Genomic DNA, 20,905 nt, shown 5'->3' on the forward strand with positions numbered 1-20,905 from the left:
TAACAATGCTCCAGCCCATGGCACAGGAATCGCAGCACTGGCAGGGGACCGAAAACACTGGTGTCCCATGCCTCACCTCGGAGGTGACCGGTGCTGACCAGTTCAGCACCGGCCACCTCCCCCTGAACTCCATCCGACCCGCAGCTTACATGTGCTTCTGGACCTGCGATGGCCGATCAGTGAAGACGGCACAATCGCAGCGCATGTAGCTGCAGGGGGGCCGAAATAGCCGATTCTGCCCTTACCCGGCATGGCTTCCAGTTGATAAGAGCAGCCATCGCGCTCCGGTCCCCCCACGAGTTTCATCTAGAGCCTGGCAGACCTTGCGCCGTACATGTACGGCGCTGGTCCTTAAATCACGTCCGGTAGCGCCGTACATGTACAGCGCAGGTCCTCTACGGGTTAAAGAACACATGATATATTATGTATATTATGATACATTAAGTATAATGGGGTCCAGCTTGCAAGCGGAGAACCCCCCGAACACAAACCGCTGCATGATGTGGTTTGTGTCTGGCCTGCTGGAACAGCGTGCTGGATTGTAGCCACTGCTGTGAAGGTAGCCTAAGATGACTAGTTGGTCGCACCAAAATCAGGGGATTCAGCTGACATTTGTCTAAGGCCTCATGCACAGGACCGTATGTATTTTGCAGTCCGCAAAAAACGGGGCCGCAAAACATACGGATGCCATCCGTGTGCATTCCGTATTTTGCGGAACGGAACAGCTGGCCCCTAATAGAACAGTATTATCCTTGTCCGTAATGCGGACAATAATAGGACATGTTCTATTTTTTTTTTTGCGGAACGGAAATACAGACATACGAAAACGGAATGCACACGGAGTAACTTCCATTTTTTTGCGGACCCATTGAAATGAATGGTTCAGTATATGGTCTGCAAAATAAAAAAAAAATAAAAAAAACGGAACGGACACTAAAAGAAAAAAAGACACTAAAAGTGTGCATGAGGCCTAAGGCTGGGTTCAAATCATGTTTTCCCCATCCGGTTAACGTATACAAAAAAAAGTATATGTTAAACGGATGCCTCATACTGATGCCATTCATCAAAAAATTAAAAAGGTGAGTTTTGTATCTTTTTTTTTTTCCTCTAACATATAAGTCAAATGGACCAGAAAATGTTGTGTGGACCCACCCTAAGGGCTCATGCACACAAACGCATTTTCTTTCCGTGTCCGTTCTGGGTTTTTTTTTGTGGACTGTATGCGGAACCATTCACTTCAATGGAACTGCAAAAAAAAAAGTTATTCCGGGTGCATTCCGTTTCCGTATGTCTGTATTTCCGTTCGGCCCAAAAATTTAACATGTCCTATTATTGTGCACATTGCGGACATAGTACAGTTCTATAAAGGGCCAGCTGTTCCATTCCGCAAAATACGGAATGCACACGGATGTCATCCGTATTTTTTGCGTATCCGTTTTTTTGGAGGACCGCAAAATACATACGGTCATGTGCACGAGCCCTAATGTGTATGACCAGGTTTAAAAATAGTGAACTACTGTGATTTTTCTATTTGTGCTGTCATTATACTGAAGACTTCTGGAATGGCTGTGCTGAAATACCAGCTCTACTAGTTTTAGGAATGTAAGAATCTATAGACGGAACATCGCCCACTAATCTGTTTATACAACCACAATGATTCATTTGTATATTGTGTATTATTTTAGCTTTCACAAATTAGGGTGGGTTCACATCTGCGTTCTGGATTCCGTTACGGCTTCCAGTTATAACATGGTTATAACAGAAGATAACCGAACCCATAAGACGGAAGGATGGATCAGTTATGCTGCCCATAGACTTGTATTATGACGGAATGCTATACAGAAGCCTTTAGAAGGCATTCCGTCTTAAAACGAACCTTTCATCAACTTTATGCAGCCCACACTAACAGCAGAATAAAGTAGAGACAGGTGAGTTGATTTCAGCGATCTGTCATTTATAAGTTAACAGTAAGAGGTTGCCGAGAACCAACATGACAATCATTGCAGACTGGGCCTGGAAAAGAGTCCCGTCCCCCTGAGAAGAGTCCTGGTTATTCATGACTTCCTGCTCTCCTGCCCACCTGCTGATGACTGACAGTCTTCTACCTGGTTTTCTCCCTTTTTCTCTGCCAGTCATCAGCAGATGGGTGAGAGAGCAGGAGATTATGGATAACTATGACTCTTCTCAGGGAGATTTGACTCTTTCCAAGGCCTGGGCTGCAATGATTATGATGCTGGTTCTCAGCCACCACTTACTTTTAGCTCATGGTGACACACCGCTGACATCAGCATTTGTCACTATTTTCCTCAGTAAGGTCAGCATAAAGCTGATGACAGGTTCCCTTTAATAGAAGTCTATGGGAATCATAACAGATCCGTCCCGTTTCCGTTATGGAAAACGGAGAAAAAAGTCCTGTCAACAGGATCTGCATAACGGGAACCAGACAGATCCGTTATGATTCCCATAGACTTCAATTAAGACTTCTGTCTTATAGATTCCGTTATTTTCCTTTATAACCAGGATATAATGGAATCCATAACACTGATGTGAACCCATCCTTACAAGATCATGCAGAGTCAGGATCTAGAACACTAGCTCCTAAGGAACGACTTAGGCTACTTTCACACTTGCGTTTGGAGCGGATCCGTCTGGTATCTGCACAGACGGATCCGCACCTATAATGCAAACGCTTAGATCCGTTCGCATTACCATGAAAAAAAAAATATATATATATATATTTTTTTTTTCCTTCATGGTAATGCAAACGGATCCGTTTTGACTTTACATTGAAAGTCAATGGGGGACGGATCCGTTTGAAAATTGAGCCATATAGTGTCAAATTCAAACGGATCCGTCCCCATTGACTTCCATTGTAAGTCTAGACCAGGGGTGCACAACCTTTTCTGGTTGGGGGCCACATTGTCAACCTGAAACAATTCCAAGGGCCGAAAATAATCTTTAAAGGGGTATTACCAAGTGAAATACCCTATTTATGGCATATTGAACATACAGTATATATTCTAAATGTCTAGTTACACTTCTAGTACTCCCATCTAATGGGACAATACATGAAAGATTCATGTAAGCAGCCACAAGACACAGACATACATGTCTGCTACCAGATGGCTGGGGCCGCATAGAATGGTATTGAGGGCCGCATGTGGCCCCCGGGCCGCAGGTTGTGCACCCCTGGTCTAGACGGATCCGTTTGCCTCTGCACAGCCAGGCGGACACCCGAACGCTGCAAGCAGCGTTCAGGTGTCCGCCTGCTGAGTGGAGCGGAGGACAGACGGAGCCAGACTGATGCATTCTGAGCGGATCCGCGTCCACTCAGAATGCATTAGGGCTGGACGGATCCGTTCGGGGCCACTTGTGAGAGCCTTTAAACGGAACTCACAAGCGGACACCCGAACGCTAGTGTGAAAGTAGCCTAAGGGTCCATTCACACGTCCGTTGTTTCTTTCCTGATCTGTTCCGTTTTTTGCGGAACAGATCTGGACCAGATCTGGACCCATTCATTTTCAATGGGTCCTGGAAAAAAATCTGACATTGTGCTGTCCGATTTTTTTCAGGACCCATTGAAAATGAATGGGTCCAGATCTGTTCCGCAAAAAACGGAACAGATCAGGAAAGAAACAACGGACGTGTGAATGGACCCTAATGCAGAACAAACTTTATCAAAATGCATCAAATCCTAGTGCACATAGGACAAAGGATCATAATAGCGTTAGTAAAAAACATAAACCAACCAAGAAAGAACACTGGAAACCCCACTCAAATACGTGATAAACACCCAAACAAACAATCATTATAATCCCTCTAAGAAGCAGATTACTTCTATACAAAAAAAATACACATTTTTTTTTCAAGGTCCTTTTTTTTTTTTAAGCAGTAAAACACAAGAAAAATGACACAAATGTGGTATCGCTGTAATCGCACTAACCCGGAGAATAAAACTAACAGGTCAGTTTTACCGCATACTGAACGCCATAAATACAAAACCCAGAAAAATGAGGGGGAATTGAATTTTCTTCCAGCTCCCCATTACATCATATGCAATATTAAACTTCTGCTGAAAAAAAGCCCTCATAACGCTACGTGAATGGAATAATTTATGGCCCTGGAAAGACAGGGAGTGAAAAACGAAAATGCAAAAATGAAAAACCCTTCCAAGGTGAAATTGATATACAAATAAAACTCGGATAACCCCTTAAAATTTAGATCATATTACTGAGCCATACTGAAAAGCTAACAATTGCATTCTGGTACTAACACATTTCTGCACCATGCCTACGTAAACATTTCTATACAGATAACCTAACCTTCTGACAAAGCAAATATATAAAGAGCCCTTCAGCTACGTCCATTTGTGAGCACCTTAGGCCAAGTTCACACTTCAGTTATTTGATCAGGTATTTCCATCAGTAATTGTAAGCCAATACCAGTAGTGAAGCCTCAGAGATAAGGTATAATGGAAACATCTGCACCTGGTTCTGGCTCACAATCACTGATGGAAATAACTGTAGTGTGAACTTGGCCTTATCTGAAGGCTCCTCACTCCATTCTTCAGTGGGGCTGGGTCTGACCAACCTAGACTAGGAAATAGTATGCAGCAAGTAACAGAGTGAAAGGTCATTGCTATAAAGGGAGAAGTTTTAGAAACAAGCAGCAGCTTTGTATACACAAGGGTACGACCACGCTGCCATGTCACGGATGAGGCCTGGTGCACACGGCTGTTGCCCGGCCGTGGCCGTATTATGGCCCACAAACAGCGAGTCCGCAGTATGCAGGCATCGGCCGTGTGCTCCCCGCAATACGGATGTGGAACCATTCACTTGATGGGTCCACAATCCAGAGCTGCGGAACCCCACAGAAGTACTACTGAGTGTTTCCGTGGTGTTTCTGTCCGTGCACCCGCGAAAAAATAGAACATGTTCTATTTTTTTACAGTGCGGACAGATCACAGACCCATTCAAGTTGAATGGGTCTCGATCTGTCCCGGCCACCACATGTATGTTGCCCGTGCATTGGGGACTGCAAATTGCGGCCGTGTGCATGAGGCCTTATGCTGTGGATTTGCACAGGTTTCATTTAAAGGGAATTGGAACCCACCACATCAGCCCCCAACCACCACAAGTACCTTGTAGTGTTCCTGATCAGGTCTCAATTCATGTCAATCGTAAATGTCTTTTTTAATTTTACAGAAAAATGTTTTTAAATACCCCAAGCGCTGTATGCGAATTGTGGCTCTGAAGTCGAGGGGGTGGCGGAGTTCACGCTACAAGTCCAGCTTGCCGCGTCCCCAGACAGCCTCTTTCCTGGTAAATGACATCTGTAAACCAGCAGACATCTGACACGATGTGCCCTAGATCCTGCAAAAGCGCCATTAGCTATTCTTCTCTATGCCTGTGCAATTTGGCTTAGGGGCTCACTGTGCTGGCGCCTTATGTCAGGACCACGTGTGCCCTGCAACGTGGCGCCTGCGCAGTGAGCCTCTGAAACCAAAGAGACTACATCTGCACAGGTGTCGAGAAGAAGAGCTAATGGCTCTTGCGCTGGATTTTCGAGTGATGATGTCAATCACCAGTGAAGAGGCTGCCTAAGGCTGGGTTCACACCTGAGCGTTTTACAGCGCGTTCCTACGCACTGTAAAACGCTCAACAGGCAAGAACCAATGATTCCCTATGGGAATGGTTCTCACCTGAGCGTTTTACAGTGCGTACGATCGCGCTGTAAAACGCCCGACGCCCCGAGAAGTACATGTGCTTCTTTGGGGCGTCTTGTCGCGCGTTCCCGTACATAGACTTTAGCGGGAACCCGCGACAATGGGCGTTCGCTTGTCTCTGTATGCGCGATTGCAAACGCCCGTACAATCGCGCATACAGAGCGCTCCATCGCGACCGCTCAGGTCTGAACCCAGCGTTAGGGTGAAGCCTGACTTGCAGCGTGAGCTCCAAAGCCCTCTTGACTTGACAATTTGCAAACGGTGCTTAGAGTATATAATAAAAATTTTCTACAAAATGAAAATAACTGGAGATTTAGGCTAGGTCTACATGACTACATTTGTTGCGCGACAATTTTTATAATGGCGGTCTATGGTGTTGCACTGCAACATGGGACAGTCGCAGAAAAATACATCTCAAATGGATTTTTTTTACTGTCGCAGTCGCCGCATGTTGCAGTGCAACACCATAGACTGCCATTATAGACTGCCATTATAAAAATTATCGCGCGACATTGGTGCGACAAAATGTCATGTAGACCTAGCCTTACAGTTAACATTAATAGAGAGTTAATGAAGAAAACTATAAGGTGCTTATGGTGGTGTCAGGTGCCCTTTAAGATCCACATCGTAGGACAATTTACACTGGGGATCCACTTTGCTGGAGCTGGACAAGGCTGTGGACCCGAACCAAGCTTCTCAGCCCAATTATTGTATCTGTTTTGTTCTTCATTTATTTGTTTAGTGAAATACTAACCTTATCCCCAGGTCATATTTCATCTCCTCTATTCCCCAGGATACAATGTTATGCATTTGTTTTGCTACTTGAAACTCTCATCATCTTCTTGTTTGCTAATAAAGGCTGGTGATGCACAGAAAATCTTTCCATGTGACAACAGTTTAGGCATGCATGCAGTACTTTCGTCTCCGCTCCAAAATCATCTTCTGAGCGTAAACCTAACGGACCCCATTATAGTCTATGGGGTCCGTAGGCTCCGCTCGCCTCAGTTATGTGCCCAATCCGTCCTTTCCGTTCTCCTGCTCCTATAACGGAGCAGGAGAACGGAAAGGCTGAACGCTGATGTGAACGAGGCCTTAGTGGCAGTTACATGTGACTACTGACTACAACACAACTCACGCAGTTAGGCCTCATGCACACAGCCATTGCCTGGCCGTGGCCATATCGCGGCCCGCAATATGCGGGCACTGCCCGTGTGCTCCCCGCATCACGGATGTGGACCCATTCACTTGAATGGGTCTGCAATCCGGAGCTGAGGTGCTTCCATAGTGTTTCTGTCCGTGCCTCCGCACCGCAAAAAAATAGAACATGCTCTATTTTTTTACGGTGTGGACGGATCACGGACTCGTTGCACGGACAGTGTGCATGAGGTCTTAAAGAGGACCTTTCACGGGTCCTGACATTATCATATAACTAGCGGGTTGTATAGGGCATACTAATGGCATGTTACAGCGCTTTCTAGTTTCACTATGCACTGCTCTGTTCGCCCGCTGTGCCCCTCATATTGGTTTCCTGCCTGGTATGTAAATTCATAGCATCAGTACAGGGAGGAGGAGACAGCTAACCTTCTGGCTGTGACGCTCTCTGTTGCGATTGGACAGCTCACAGCCAGGGAGAAGGAGGCGCCCACTGAAAAAAGCTGGTGTCTCCTCCCTGTACCGATGGTGTGAATTTACATACCAGGCGGGAAACCAATACAGTGGGCACAGCAGGCAAACGGAGCGGCGCAAAGAGAAAATAGTAAGCGCTGTAACATGACTATGTCCTACACAACCCGCTAGTTATATGATAACGTCCAGACCACGGAAAGGTCCTCTTTAAAAGTAAGTTCATATGTGGCAGATAGGCTTCAGATTTCCGTGTGCCGAATCCTCAGCATAAGGCCTCATGCACACGACAGTATTTTTTCACGGTCCGCAAAACGGGGTTCCGTTGTTCCGTGTCAGTTTTTTCTTCCGTGGGTCTTCCTTGATTTTTGGAGGATCCACGGGCATGAAAAATGAAAAAAAAATCTAAGTCACGTTTGCCTTTGAAATGATAGGAAAAAACGGACACGGATCACGGACACGGATGACAATCTTGTGTGCATCCGTGATTTTTCACGGACCCATTGACTTGAATGGGTCCGTGAACCGTTGGCCGTGAAAAAAATAGGACAGGTCATATTTTTTTCACGGCCAGGAAACACGGATCACGGATGCGGCTGCCAAACGGTGCATTTTCCGATTTTTCCACTGACCCATTGAAAGTCAATGGGTCAGTGAAAAAAAACGGAAAACGGCACAACGGCCACGGATGCACACAACGGTCGTGTGCACGAGGCCTTAGGCTACATGCACACGACCGTATGTGTTTTGCAGTCCGCAAATTGCGGATCCGCAAAAAAATTTAAAAAAAGGATGACGTTCCGTATGGCATCAGTTTTTTTTGCGGATCCATTGTAATAATGCCTATCCTTGTCCGCAAACAAGAAAAAAAAAAAAAAATAGGACATGCACTATTCATTGAAATGAATGGGTCCGCATCCTATACGCACAAAAAAAAAAAAAAAAAAAAAAAAATGGACCTTACACGGAAACAAAATACGATCGTGTGCATGAGGCCTAAGGCCTCTTTCACACTACTGTTTTTTGTTTCCGTTTTGCGGGCCGTTTTTTGCGTTCCGTATACGGAACCATTCATTTCAATGGTTCCGCAAAAAAAACGGGATGTACTCCGTATGCATTCCGTTTCCGTATTTCTGTTTTTCCGTTCCGTTGAAAGATAGAACATGTCCTATTATTGCCCGCAAATCACGTTCCGTGGCTCCATTCAAGTCAATGGGTCCGCCCAAAAAACCGTTCTGTTTTGTCTGAACCATCTATTAAAAATGTTATGCCCAGCCCAATTTTTTCTATGTAATTACTGTATACTGTATATGCCATACGGAAAAACGGAACAGAAACACAACGGAAACAAAACAACGGATCCGTGAAAAACGGACCGCAAAACACTGAAATAGCCATACGGTAGTGTGAAAGAGGTCTTATACAGTACCAGCAAATGAAGATGAGATTTTAGGAAATCTCATTCACATACTGCCTGAAAAAAATCAGCAGTTTAAATTGACCTGCGGTGCAGATTTGAGATCTACGGCATTGCAATTCATGTTGCAGACCGACCCCATGGATTTTACCTTTTTGCCATTTCTGCTGCAAAAACCACATGTAATGCACGCTGTTGTGCCGCAGCGTGTTGCGTTTTTTTGCTGCACATGATCTGCAGCAGACTTTTCCCTGTATTTACCATCACGTGTGGATGTATGTACCCTTAGGGCTCATGTACATGAACAAACAGCGAGGCCAGTTTTTTATATAAAAAAAAAGGAAGTTACTTTGTGTGCTTTCCGTTTCTGTATGTCCGTATGTTCATTCAGCAAAAAAATAGAACATGTCCTATTATTGTCCGCATTACGGACAAGGAAAGGACTGTTCTATTAGGGGCCGGCTGCAAAATACAAAATGCACACAGATGTCATCCGTATTTTTTGTGGATGCGTTTTTTGCGGACCGCAAAATACATACAGTCGTGTGCATGAGATCTTGTGCAGTTTTTTTTTTTTACTTGGAAAAAGTGGAATAGGTGCTTTATAATAGTGCGCTCAATCTTACCATATTCCTCAATCTAAAACTGGCTGCCTGCACCCACCACTAGAGGGAGCTCAATGCATAAGATTGTATACAGTTACCAGCAATAACACTAAAAAAAACTATAAATAATTTATTTGCACTAAGCTCCCCCTGGTAGTGAATGCTGGAAAATTCTGTAAATCTATGTCAATAACAGGAGCAGTTCAGGGCAGGGACACCCTCTCCATCAGTCCCCACAGCAGTCGCTTAGGCTACTATCACACTAGCGTTTTCAATTCCGCTATTGAGATCCATCAAGGCTATGTTGCAGATAATACAACCGGATCCGTTCATGACGGATGCATGCAGTTATATTATTGTAACTGAAGCATTTTTGCAGATCTATGACGGATCCGCAAAAAACGCTAGTGTGAAAGTAGCCTTAGGCTACATGCACACAACCTTATGTGTTTTGCGGTGCGCAAATTGCAGATCCGCCAAAAAATAAAACCGGAAGACATCTGTATGCCATCCGTTTTTTGGTTTTTTTTGCGGATCCATTGTAACAATGCCTAAAACGGACTAGAATAGGACATGTTCTATTTTTTTGCAGGGCTACAGAACGGACATTCGGATGCAGGTAGCACGGACACGGAAACAAAATACGTTCGTGCGCATGAGGCCTAAGGCTACTTTCACACTGGCGTTTCTGGGTCCGCTTGTGAGATCCGTTTCAGGGCTCTCACAAGCGGTCCAAAACGGATCAGTTAAGCCCCAATGCATTCTAAATGGATAAGGATCCGTTCAGAATGCATCAGTTTGGCTGCATTTGGTCTCCATTGCGTTTTTTAGGCGGTCACTAAAACACAGCTTGCAGCGTTTTGGTGTCCGTCTGACGATGCAGAGCCAAACGGATCCGTCCTGACTTACAATGTAAGTCAATGGGGACGGATTCGTTTTTCACTGACACAATATGGTGCAATTGAAAACGGATCCGTCCCCCATTGACTTTCAGTGTAAGTCAAGACGGATCCGTTTTGACTTAGACTTTTTTTGGATGAATAATGTAAACGGATCCGTTCTGAACAGATACAAGCGTTTGCATTATTGGTGCGGATCCGTCTGTGCAGATACAAGACGGATCCGCACCCAACGCCAGTGTGAAAGTAGCCTTAGCCTGCCTCCATGGTGCACCCTCATAGTGGCTGTCAGGTTTCTATCACAGTGCCCTGTATTTTACCATTAAAAACCTCAGTTATGGCAGAATCTGCAACAAAGGCTCCCACAGAATTCGAGGCAGGTGTAAACAGCAGCCTTAGGCCCCCTGCACACGAACGTCTGCGCCCAGTGGTCGTGGTGCGATCCGCTAAAAATGCGGGCCGCAATGCACGAGCACAGTCTGTGGTGCAGCCACAGCGGATCGCGGACCCATTCACTTGAATGGGTCAGTGATCTGGCTGTACCGCAAAAAGATAGAACATGTCCTATCTTTTTGCGGAACGGAAGTACGGGAGGAAACCCCACGGAAGCACTCCGTAGGGTTCCGTTCCATGCTTCCAGTCCGCATCTCCAGATTTGCGGACCCATTCAAGTGAATGGGTCCACATCCGTGATGCGGAATGCCCACAGAACGGCACCCGTGTATTGCAGATCCGCAAGTGCAGTCCGCAATACGGCAACGGGAAGCACACGTTCGTGTGCAGGGGGCCTTAAAGGGTTTGTACACCTCCTGAGGCAATTTATGTTTACGATTGCATTTTACTAATTTTTGGCTAAAAATCATATTTTCAATCGGCCTTTATTAAAATATTGAGCAATTCTGTCACAAAGGGTTAACTGTGTGACTGGAACTTTCATTTTCACTTTGTGCAAGTCATGTAATAAACCTCATCTCTAAGGCCCCTTTCACATGAGTGTGACAGATTAAATACAGATGCGTTCAGTGAAACTCGCACCATTTTGCAAGCAAGTTCAGTCAGTTTTGTCTGCGATTGCGTTCAGGTTTTTTCCGCACATGTGCAATGCGTTTTGATGCGTTTTTAAGGCGCGTGATAAAAAAACTGAAGGTTTACAAACATCTCTTAGCAACCATCAGTGAAAAACGCATCGCATCCGCACTTGCTTCCGGATGCGATGCGTTTTTCACAGAAGCCCCATTCACTTCTATGGGGCTAGGACTGCGTGAAAAATGCTGAATATAGAAAATGCTGCGTTTTTCACACAACGCAGAAGTGATGTGTGAAAATCCAAGCTCATGTGCACAGACCCATTGGGTCAGGATTCAGTGCGGGTGCTACCAAGAGAGTAGTGGATGCATGGAATATAGTGTTGAGCGAACTTGTGTTTTAAGTTCGGCGTCTAAAGTTCGGGTTATCTAAGTATCCTGTTATGGATTCCACTACCACGGACCATAACAGAATTTAGAATCCATAACGGGATACTTCGATAACCTGAAATCGAACTTTAGACGCCAAAATTAAAACACAAGTTCGCTCAACACTAACCCTGGGTTCACACCTGAGCGTTTCTGAGACGCGCGTATTTGTCGCGCGTTTTTTGCAATAGTAAACGCGCGTTTGTGTGATTGACTGCAGTGTTGTCCAATGAGTCTATGGCCAAAACGTGCGACAAACGCCCCCAAAAAAAGCTCAAGAACTTGTAAAACGCCCGACGCATTAACAGCGCGTTCAAACGTGCTGTGAAACGCTCAAGTGTGAACCAGGGCCATAGGGAAGCATTAGTTTTCACGTGTTGAGCGTTTTACAGCGCGTTTTACAGCGCGTTTAAACGCGCTGTAAAACGCTCAGGTGTGAACTTAGGGTAATGGAATAGCTTCCTGCAGAAGTGGTAGCTGCAAATACAGTGAAGGAGTTTAAGCATGCATGGGATAGGCATAAGCCGATCCTTCATATAAGATAGGGCCAGGGGCTATCCATAGTATTTAGTATATTGGGCAGACTAGATGGGCCAAATGGTTCTTATCTGCCGACACATTCTATGTTTCACGTCACGCATTGCACCCGCGCTGAAAACTCGCTCGTGTGAAAGGGGCCTAACTAGGTCATAAACACTTATATAATCAGTAACATAAGAGCAGAGATAAGGAGTCCTTCAGCTCCCCATCTGATGGAAAATCCACAGGTTGCTACTACAGCATCCCCGCTATGTACACAAAAAAAGACTCCATATTTTTAATAAAGAACAATTGAAAAAAAACAACAACATTTTAGCTCAAATTAAGTACATAAATTACTATACTTACATAAAGTAGTATAATAATTACATAAATTACTCTAATTCAAAAAAAATCACCCCAAAAGTGTACATAGCCATTAAAGGGGTTATCCAAGACTTATAGTGCCCCAGCCCCTCACACAGATTGTACTTACCTCGCTCCCTGACACCCGCGTTGAGACTCCCTAGCCTCACAGGTGACACTAGGGAGGCTTGTTCCCATAATAACCTGCTATCGGCTGCCCACCATCCATGTCTTGATCCGTGTGGCAGAAGCGAGACAGGTGCCAATCCGTGTGAGGGGTTCAGGCATATGGGGGGCATTATGGGTCTTGGATAACCCCTTTAAATGTGCCTGCTGGTTAATGAAGCCGTGGGGCATGCCTTCTGTGGTACTTTATGTAGTGAAAGCAAAAGCTGGGCTTCCCCTTTTGCAGCTTTGAGTGAGAACAGCCTGAGAGGCTCAGTTAAAAACCGCATGTAAAAATGAAACGCACTTGCAGTTGTGACTAATGGGAAACAGGCAGAGAGATAGGGAGTAAAGCAGCAGCCGACCTATGTCCCCGGTCACTACCACAACAGGACCCCCATTCAACACCACATAACCGCGCCCCCTAGCGTCCCGTCCACACTGGCGCCCGTTAAAGACGCATACAATTAGAGATTGAAAATCCTACCCGACAACCTACCGCTGTAAGGTCACTTCACGAGCGCTACCTGCAGCATCAGCGGCCGGCGATACCGGCAGCAGAGTGTAGGCGTCGCTCTCCTCCTACACTACAGGTCCAGGCGTGGGCGGGGCTAGTGAAACCGCCTGCGTTGATTGGCTGAAGGGAGCTTTTAACGTTAGAGGCACGGCCGCGTTCTTCACTGGGGTCAGGATAGGATTTGGGGATACGCTATGCGCTCATTTGCATAGCCTCCTTCTGGTGCTCGGACTGTGAGGGGAGCGCGGCTACTCTTCGGTTAGGGAGGAGGGAGACTCCCGCACACAGTGGAGGAATGCGCACAGGCTGCCTTCTGGCCTACTGTGTCTTCTGTGAAAGTTCATCCCTGGTGCCTTAAAGGGGAAATCCAGTTGTAACGTTGGAGTTGGTAGAACCAGGGCTTGGATTCAAATTTTCAATAACCGGTTCCCTACCTCGCTAAAGTTTGCTTACAAGACCCCTGCGTCACAGACAGTTACCCCCTAAATAAAACCATTACAATTACCCCAAAAACATATGAACCCCTTCATGACCTGGCAATTTTATTTTTTATTTTTTCGTTTTTCATTCCCAGCCTTCCCAAAGCCAAAACTTTTTTATTTTTCCATTCACATAGCCACATGAGACCTGTGTGAAGTTGGCACCCCATGTTCTTAAATTTCAAAAAGAAATACACCATTCGTTTGTGCTGGTTTGTGCTGCAAAAATGAACGTTTGTGCCGGTTCGGTTCCTGAGATATTGCGCGTTAGATTTTTATGAAACCCCGCCCATTTTCCACCCCATGTTCTTAAATTTCAAAAAGAAATACACCATTCGTTTGTGCTGCGTTTGTGCTGCAAAAATGAACGTTTGTGCCGCTTTGGTTTCCGAGATATTGCGCACTTGATTTTCTGAAACCCCGCCCATTTTCCACCCCATGTTCTTAAATTTTAAAAATAAATACACCATTCGTTTGTGCTGCGTTTGTGCTGGTTTGTGCTGCAAAAATGAACGCTTGCGCCGCTTTGGTTTCCGAGATATTGCGCGCTTGATTCGCTGAAACCCCGCCCACTTTCCACCCCATGTTTTTAAATTTCAAAAAGAAATACACCATTCGTTTGTGCTGCGTTTGTGCTGGTTTGTGCTGCATAAATGAACGTTTGTGCCGGTTCGGTTCCTGAGTTATTGCGCGTTAGATTTTTATGAAGCCCCGCCCATTTTCCACCCCATGTTCTTAAATTTCAAAAAGAAATACACCATTCGTTTGTGCTGCGTTTGTGCTGGTTTGTGCAGCAAAAATTAACGTTTACGCTGCTTTGGTTTCCGAGATATTGCGCGCTCGATTTGCTGAAACCCCGCTCACTTTCCACCCCATGTTCTTAAATTTCAAAAATAAATACACCGTTCGTTTGTGCTGCGTTTGTGCTGGTTTGTGCTGCAAAAATTAACGTTTGCGCCGCTTTGGTTTCCGAGATATTGCGCGCTTGATTTGCTGAAACACCGCCCACTTTCCACCCCATGTTTTTAAATTTAAAAAAGCAATACACCATTCGTTTGTGCTACGTTTGTGCTGGTTTGTGCTGCAAAAATTAACATTTGCGCCGCTTTGGTTTCCGAGATATTGCGCGCTCGATTTGCTGAAACCCCGCCCACTTTCCACCCCATGTCTTTAAATTTCAAAAAGAAATACACCATTCGTTTGTGCTGCGTTTGTGCTGGTTTGTGCAGCAAAAATTAATGTTTGCGCCGCTTTGGTTTCCGAGATATTGCGCTCGATTTGCTGAAACCCCGCCCACTTTCCACCCCATATTCTTACATTTCAAAAATAAATACACCATTCGTTTGTGCTGCGTTTGTGCTGGTTTGTGCTGCAAAAATTAACGTTTGCGCCGCTTTCGTTTCCGAGATATTGCGCGCTTGATTTGCTGAAACCCCGCCCACTTTCCACCCCATGTTTTAAAATTTCAAAAAGAAATACACCATTCGTTTGTGCTGCGTTTGTGCTGGTTTGTGCTGCAAAAATTAACGTTTGCGCCGCTTTGGTTTCCGAGATATTGTGCGCTTGATTTGCTGAAACCCCGCCCACTTTCCACCCCATGTTTTTAAATTTCAAAAAGAAATACACCGTTCGTTTGTGCTGCAAAAATGAACGTTTGCGCCGCTTTGGTTTCCGAGATATTGCGTGCTTGATTTGATTAAACCCCTCCCACTTTCCACCCCATGTTTTTAACCCTGACTCTAGACCCCCCAGGTGTCCTGCAGCTTGCCCCCCTCCCGCCCCCTTTCACAACTTTTTTTGGGGCACAAGCATATTTTTATTTTTTTGCGTACACTGACTGTGGCCGGGACTCTTAGCGTCACTGTTAGCGCATCGCACGCCCCACCGCTGATCAACTTCGGACGGTTGATCAGCGAGTTTGAATAAAAAAAAAAATCACATTTTTGGGCCTTTTTTTTATTTTTTTGTCTGTAAGGTTTAGGGTAAGTTCCCGAACACCCGTCCCCCCACACACACGCACACCAAATAAAGTTTATCACACACACACACTCCCCTATGGCCTGCCGGATGTTCTAGGCGGCATATGCCCAGCTTGCCTCCGAGTCCGAGAGCCCCAGTGAGGACGAGGATAACCCCTCTTTCCTTTTGTCATCCGCGTCCTCCTCATCATCTAGCAATGATGATGAGACCCCAAGGCGGCGGAGACGCCGCCAGGTGGAGCAAGGAGACCGCCATGCTAGGGACCCTGTGGCCCACACTAGTACGAGAAGCTCTGGGGCTCGTACTAGTTTTCCGGCCCACCAGTTAAGACCACCGGAGCCCCCTACCGGTGAACTTGTCTGGTATACCCCAGAGCGTTTTGAGCCTGTGATTCCTGATTTTGTAGGCCAACCAGGAATCCAGATTTCCACAGTGGGCTTCACTGAATGCGACTACTTTAGTCTTTTTCTCAGTGACCCCTTTGTGAATCTGATGTTGGAGCAGACGAACCTGTACGCCCCACAGTTCATTGCTCAACATCCGGGCTCCTTTTTGGCTAGGCCCGGTGGCTGGACTCCGGTCTGTGTAGCCAAGATGAGGACGTTTTGGGGCCTCGTGCTGCATATGGGCCTAGTCAAGAAACCTAGTGTCAGGCATTACTGGAGTGGGGACGTCCTATACCAGACCCCACTTTACAATTATGCAGATAATGCAGCATGTCCCCCCCAAGGTGATCCTGCCTATGACCGCCTGTACCAAATCAAGTCGGTCATCGATCACTTTGGGGCCAAATTTGTGCAGGTTTATGTACCTGGAAGGGAAGTCGCGGTTGATCATTGCTTTCAAGGGGAGACTCATTATCCGCCAGTATGTTCCCTCTAAGCGGGCGAGGTATGGCGTGAAGCTGTACAAACTTTGTGAGAGTACCTCAGGGTGCACTTACAAGTTTTGTGTGTACGAGGGGCGAGATTCCCGTATTCAACCCCCAGAATATCCCCCCACTCTGGGTGTTAGCGGGAAACTTGTGTGGGACCTTATGCACCCACTGCTAGATAAGGGTTACCGCCAGATCCACGTTCGCTTGTGGGACTGTGCGGAAAAATCAACGCGGCCTCCCTGCCCACCCTCTCCAGGTACCTATCCCTAGGGGTGCGACCCATGCACTTACCAGTGGAAACCTGTTGCTGGTCAGGTATAAGGACAAGAGGGATGTCCTTATGCTGTCCACAATTCACGGTAACGGCATCACCCCTGTCCCTGTGCGAGGTACCGCAGCAGCGGTCCTCAAGCCTGATTGCATCGTCGACTACAATCGGTATATGGGAGGAGTTGATCTCCCTGATCAAGTCCTCAAGCCATATAACGCCATGCGCAAAACCCGGGCATGGTATAAAAAAGTTGCGGTCTGCTTGGTGCAGGTTGCCTTGTACAACTCTTTTGTGCTGTCCCAGAGTGCTGGCAGCACAGGGACATTCCTTCTGTTCTATGAGGCAGTCCTCAAGGACCTGATCTTTTCTGACCGGGAAAGAGCAGGCCAGAGTACCTCGGGAACTGGAGGCGCCCGGATCGTCCCTGGCCAACACTTTCCAGGTGTGGTCCCCCATACTGGAAAGAAGGGCGGACCCAAAAAAGGTGCAGAGTGTGTCACAAGAGGGGGATACGGAAGGACACCACTACTCAGTGTGACACGTGCCCCGATCATCCGGGCCTCTGCATTATTGGTTGCTTCAAGGAGTACCACACTTCCATGGAGTACTAAATTTATGTTCCCCTTCCCCATTTTAGCCACTGACAATCGGATATAAAACTATGGGGATACTAGTATAAAAGTTATCCACGTGCAGGTGGTAGCCCTTATCTAGCAGTGGGTGCATAAGGTCCCACACAAGTTTCCCGCTAACACCCAGAGTGGGGGAACCTTCTGGGGGTTAAATACGGGAATCTCGCCCCTCGGACACACGAAATTTGTAAGTGCACCCTGAGGTACTCTCACAAAGTTTGTACAGCTTCACGCCATACCTCCTCCGCTTAGAGGGAACATACTGGCGGATAATGAGTCTCCCCTTGAAAGCAATGAGAGACTCATCAATCGCGACTTCCCTTCCAGGTACATAGACCTACACAAATTTGGCCCCAAAGTGATCGATGACCGGCCTGATTTTGTACAGGCGGTCATAGGCAGGATCACCTTGGGGGGGGGACATGCTGCATTATCTGCATAATTGTAAAGTGGGTTCTGGTAGAGGACGTCCCCACTCCAGTAATGCCTGACACTAGGTTTCTTGACTAGGCCCATATGCAGCACGAGGCCCCAAAACGTCCTCATCTTGGCTGCACTGACCGGCGTCCAGCCACCGGGCCTAGCCAAAAAGGAGCCCGGATGTTGAGCAATGAACTGTGGGGCGTACAGGTTCGTCTGCTCCAACATCAGATTCACAAAGGGGTCACTAAAAAAAAGACTAAAGTAGTCGCATTCAGTGAAGCCCACTGTGGAAATCTGGATTCCTGGTTGGCCTACAAAATCAGGAATCACAGGCTCAAAACGCTCTGGGGTATACCAGACAAGTTCACCGGTAGGGGGCTCCGGTGGTCTTAACTGGTGGGCCGGAAAACTAGTACGAGCCCCAGAGCTTCTCGTACTAGTGTGGGCCACAGGGTCCCTAGCATGGCGGTCTCCTTGCTCCACCTGGCGGCGTCTCCGCCGCCTTGGGGTCTCATCATCATTGCTAGATGATGAGGAGGACGCGGATGACAAAAGGAAAGAGGGGTTATCCTCGTCCTCACTGGGGCTCTCGGACTCGGAGGCAAGCTGGGCATATGCCGCCTAGAACATCCGGCAGGCCATAGGGGAGTGTGTGTGTGTGATAAACTTTATTTGGTGTGCGTGTGTGTGGGGGGACGGGTGTTCGGGAACTTACCCTAAACCTTACAGACAAAAAAATAAAAAAAGGCCCAAAAATGTGATTTTTTTTTTTATTCAAACCCGCTGATCAACCGTCCGAAGTTGATCAGCGGTGGGGCGTGCGATGCGCTAACAGTGACGCTAAGAGTCCCGGCCACAGTCAGTGTATGCAGAAAAAAAAAAAATATATGCTTGTGCCCCAAAAAAAGTTGTGAAAGGGGGCGGGAGGGGGGCAAGCTGCAGGACACCTGGGGGGTCTAGAGTCAGGGTTAAAAACATGGGGTGGAAAGTGGGAGGGGTTTTAATCAAATCAAGCATGCAATATCTCGGAAACCAAAGCGGCGCAAACGTTCATTTTTGCAGCACAAACCAGCACAAACGCAGCACAAACGAACGGTGTATTTCTTTTTGAAATTTTCAAACATGGGGTGGAAAGTGGGCGGGGTTTCAGCAAATCAAGTGGCAATATCTCGGAAACCAAAGCGGCGCAAACGTTCATTTTTGTGGCACCAGCGCAGCACAAACGAATGGTGTATTGCTTTTTGAAATTTAAAACATGGGGTGGAAAGTGGGCGGGGTTTCAGCAAATCAAGCGCGCAATATCTCGGAAACGAAAGCGGCGCAAACGTTCATTTTTGCGGCACAAACCAGCACCAGCGCAGCACAAACGAACGGTGTATTGCTTTTTGAAATTTAAAAACATGGAGTGGAAAGTGGGCGGGGTTTTAGCAAATCAAGCGCACAATATCTCGGAAACCAAAGCGGCGCAAACGTTAATTTTTGCAGCACAAACCAGCACAAACGCAGCACAAACGAACGGTGTATTTATTTTTGAAATGTAAGAACATGGGGTGGAAAGTGGGCGGGGTTTCAGCAAATCGAGCGCAATAGCTCAGAAACCAAAGCGGCGCAAACATTAATTTTTGCGGCACAAACGCAGCACAAACGAATGGTGTATTTATTTTTGAAATTAAAAACATGGGGTGGAAAGTGGGTGGGGTTTCAGCAAATCAAGCGCGCAATATCTCGGAAATGAAAGCGGCGCAAACGTTCATTTTTGCAGCGCAAACCAGCACAAACGCAGCACAAACGAACGGTGTATTTATTTTTGAAATTTAAGAACATGGGGTGGAAAGTGGGCGGGGTTTCAGCAAATCGAGCGCAATATCTCGGAAACCAAAGCGGCGTAAACGTTCATTTTTGCAGCACAAACGCAGCACAAACGAATGGTGTATTGCATTTTGAAATTTAAGAACATGGGGTGGAAAATGGGCGGGGCTTCATAAAAATCTAACGCGCAATATCTCAGGAACCGAACCGTCACAAACGTTCAATTTTGTGGCACAAACCAGCACAAACGCAGCACAAACGAATGGTGTATTTCTTTTTGAAATTTAAGAACATGGGGTGGAAAATGGGCGGGGTTTCAGCAAATCAAGCGCGCAATATCTCGGAAACCAAAGCGGCGCAAACGTTCATTTTTGCAGCACAAACCAGCACAAACGCAGCACAAACGAATGGTGTATTTCTTTTTGAAATTTAAGAACATGGGGTGGAAAATGGGCGGGGCTTCATAAAAATCAAGCGCGCAATATCTCAGGAACCGAACCGGCACAAACGTTCATTTTTGCGGCACAAACCAGCACAAACGCAGCACAAACGAATGGTGTATTTCTTTTTGAAATTTAAGAACATGGGGTGCCAACTTCACACAGGTCCACATGAGGGCTTGTTTTTCGCGGGACAAGTACTTTCTAGTGGCACCACCATTTACAGTTGCATACGATGTAGTGGGAAGCGGGGGGGGGGGGATCCAAATGGGGAGGAATAATAAAAAAAATACACAATTCCGCTGCAGTTTTATAGGTTTTGTTTTTACAGCATTTCCTATGGAGTAAAACCGACCTATTATTTTTATTCTCTGGGTCAGTATGATGACAACATTACCACATATGTATAGTTTTTCTTGCGTTTTAAGGGCTTGTGCACACAAACGTATTTTTGGTCTGTGTCTGTTCCGTTATAGACAAGGATAGGACTATTCTAATAGTGGCCGGCCAGAAAACACTAACGGTCATGTGCATGAGTCCCAATACTGAAAAAAAAAAGTAAAAACTGGGAAAAAATAAAATAAAAAATTCTTTGCATCGTTATATTCTGACCCCGATAACTGTTTTATTTTTGTGTGTACAGAGCTGTTGGGGCTTATTGTTTGTGGGGCAATCTACTATTCATTGATATTGTGGAATGTGTA

General features: G+C 46.2%; 1 protein-coding gene across 5 annotated transcripts in view; it reads right to left on the minus strand.

Annotated features, from left to right (window-relative positions):
* Positions 1-20,905, minus strand: part of MPPE1 (metallophosphoesterase 1) — a 174,757-nt gene that overhangs the window by 88,575 nt on the left and 65,277 nt on the right. For 2 of the 5 annotated variants that reach the window (XM_044293652.1, XM_044293651.1), the window contains exon 1: positions 13,273-13,416. The exons of 1 other annotated variant lie outside the window; for it this stretch is intronic. Coding sequence is in view for 1 of the 4 variants with exons in the window: in XM_044293650.1 (XP_044149585.1) it covers positions 12,739-12,806 (68 nt within the window). In the remaining 3 variants the exon portion in view is untranslated. Of the gene's footprint in view, positions 1-12,738; positions 12,928-13,260; positions 13,417-20,905 lie in introns of those variants that run through there. 2 more of the 5 variants (XM_044293653.1, XM_044293650.1) reach the window with 2 other exon arrangements.

Source organism: Bufo gargarizans, chromosome 5 (assembly GCF_014858855.1).
Source record: "Bufo gargarizans isolate SCDJY-AF-19 chromosome 5, ASM1485885v1, whole genome shotgun sequence".
Taxonomy (NCBI): domain Eukaryota; kingdom Metazoa; phylum Chordata; class Amphibia; order Anura; family Bufonidae; genus Bufo; species Bufo gargarizans.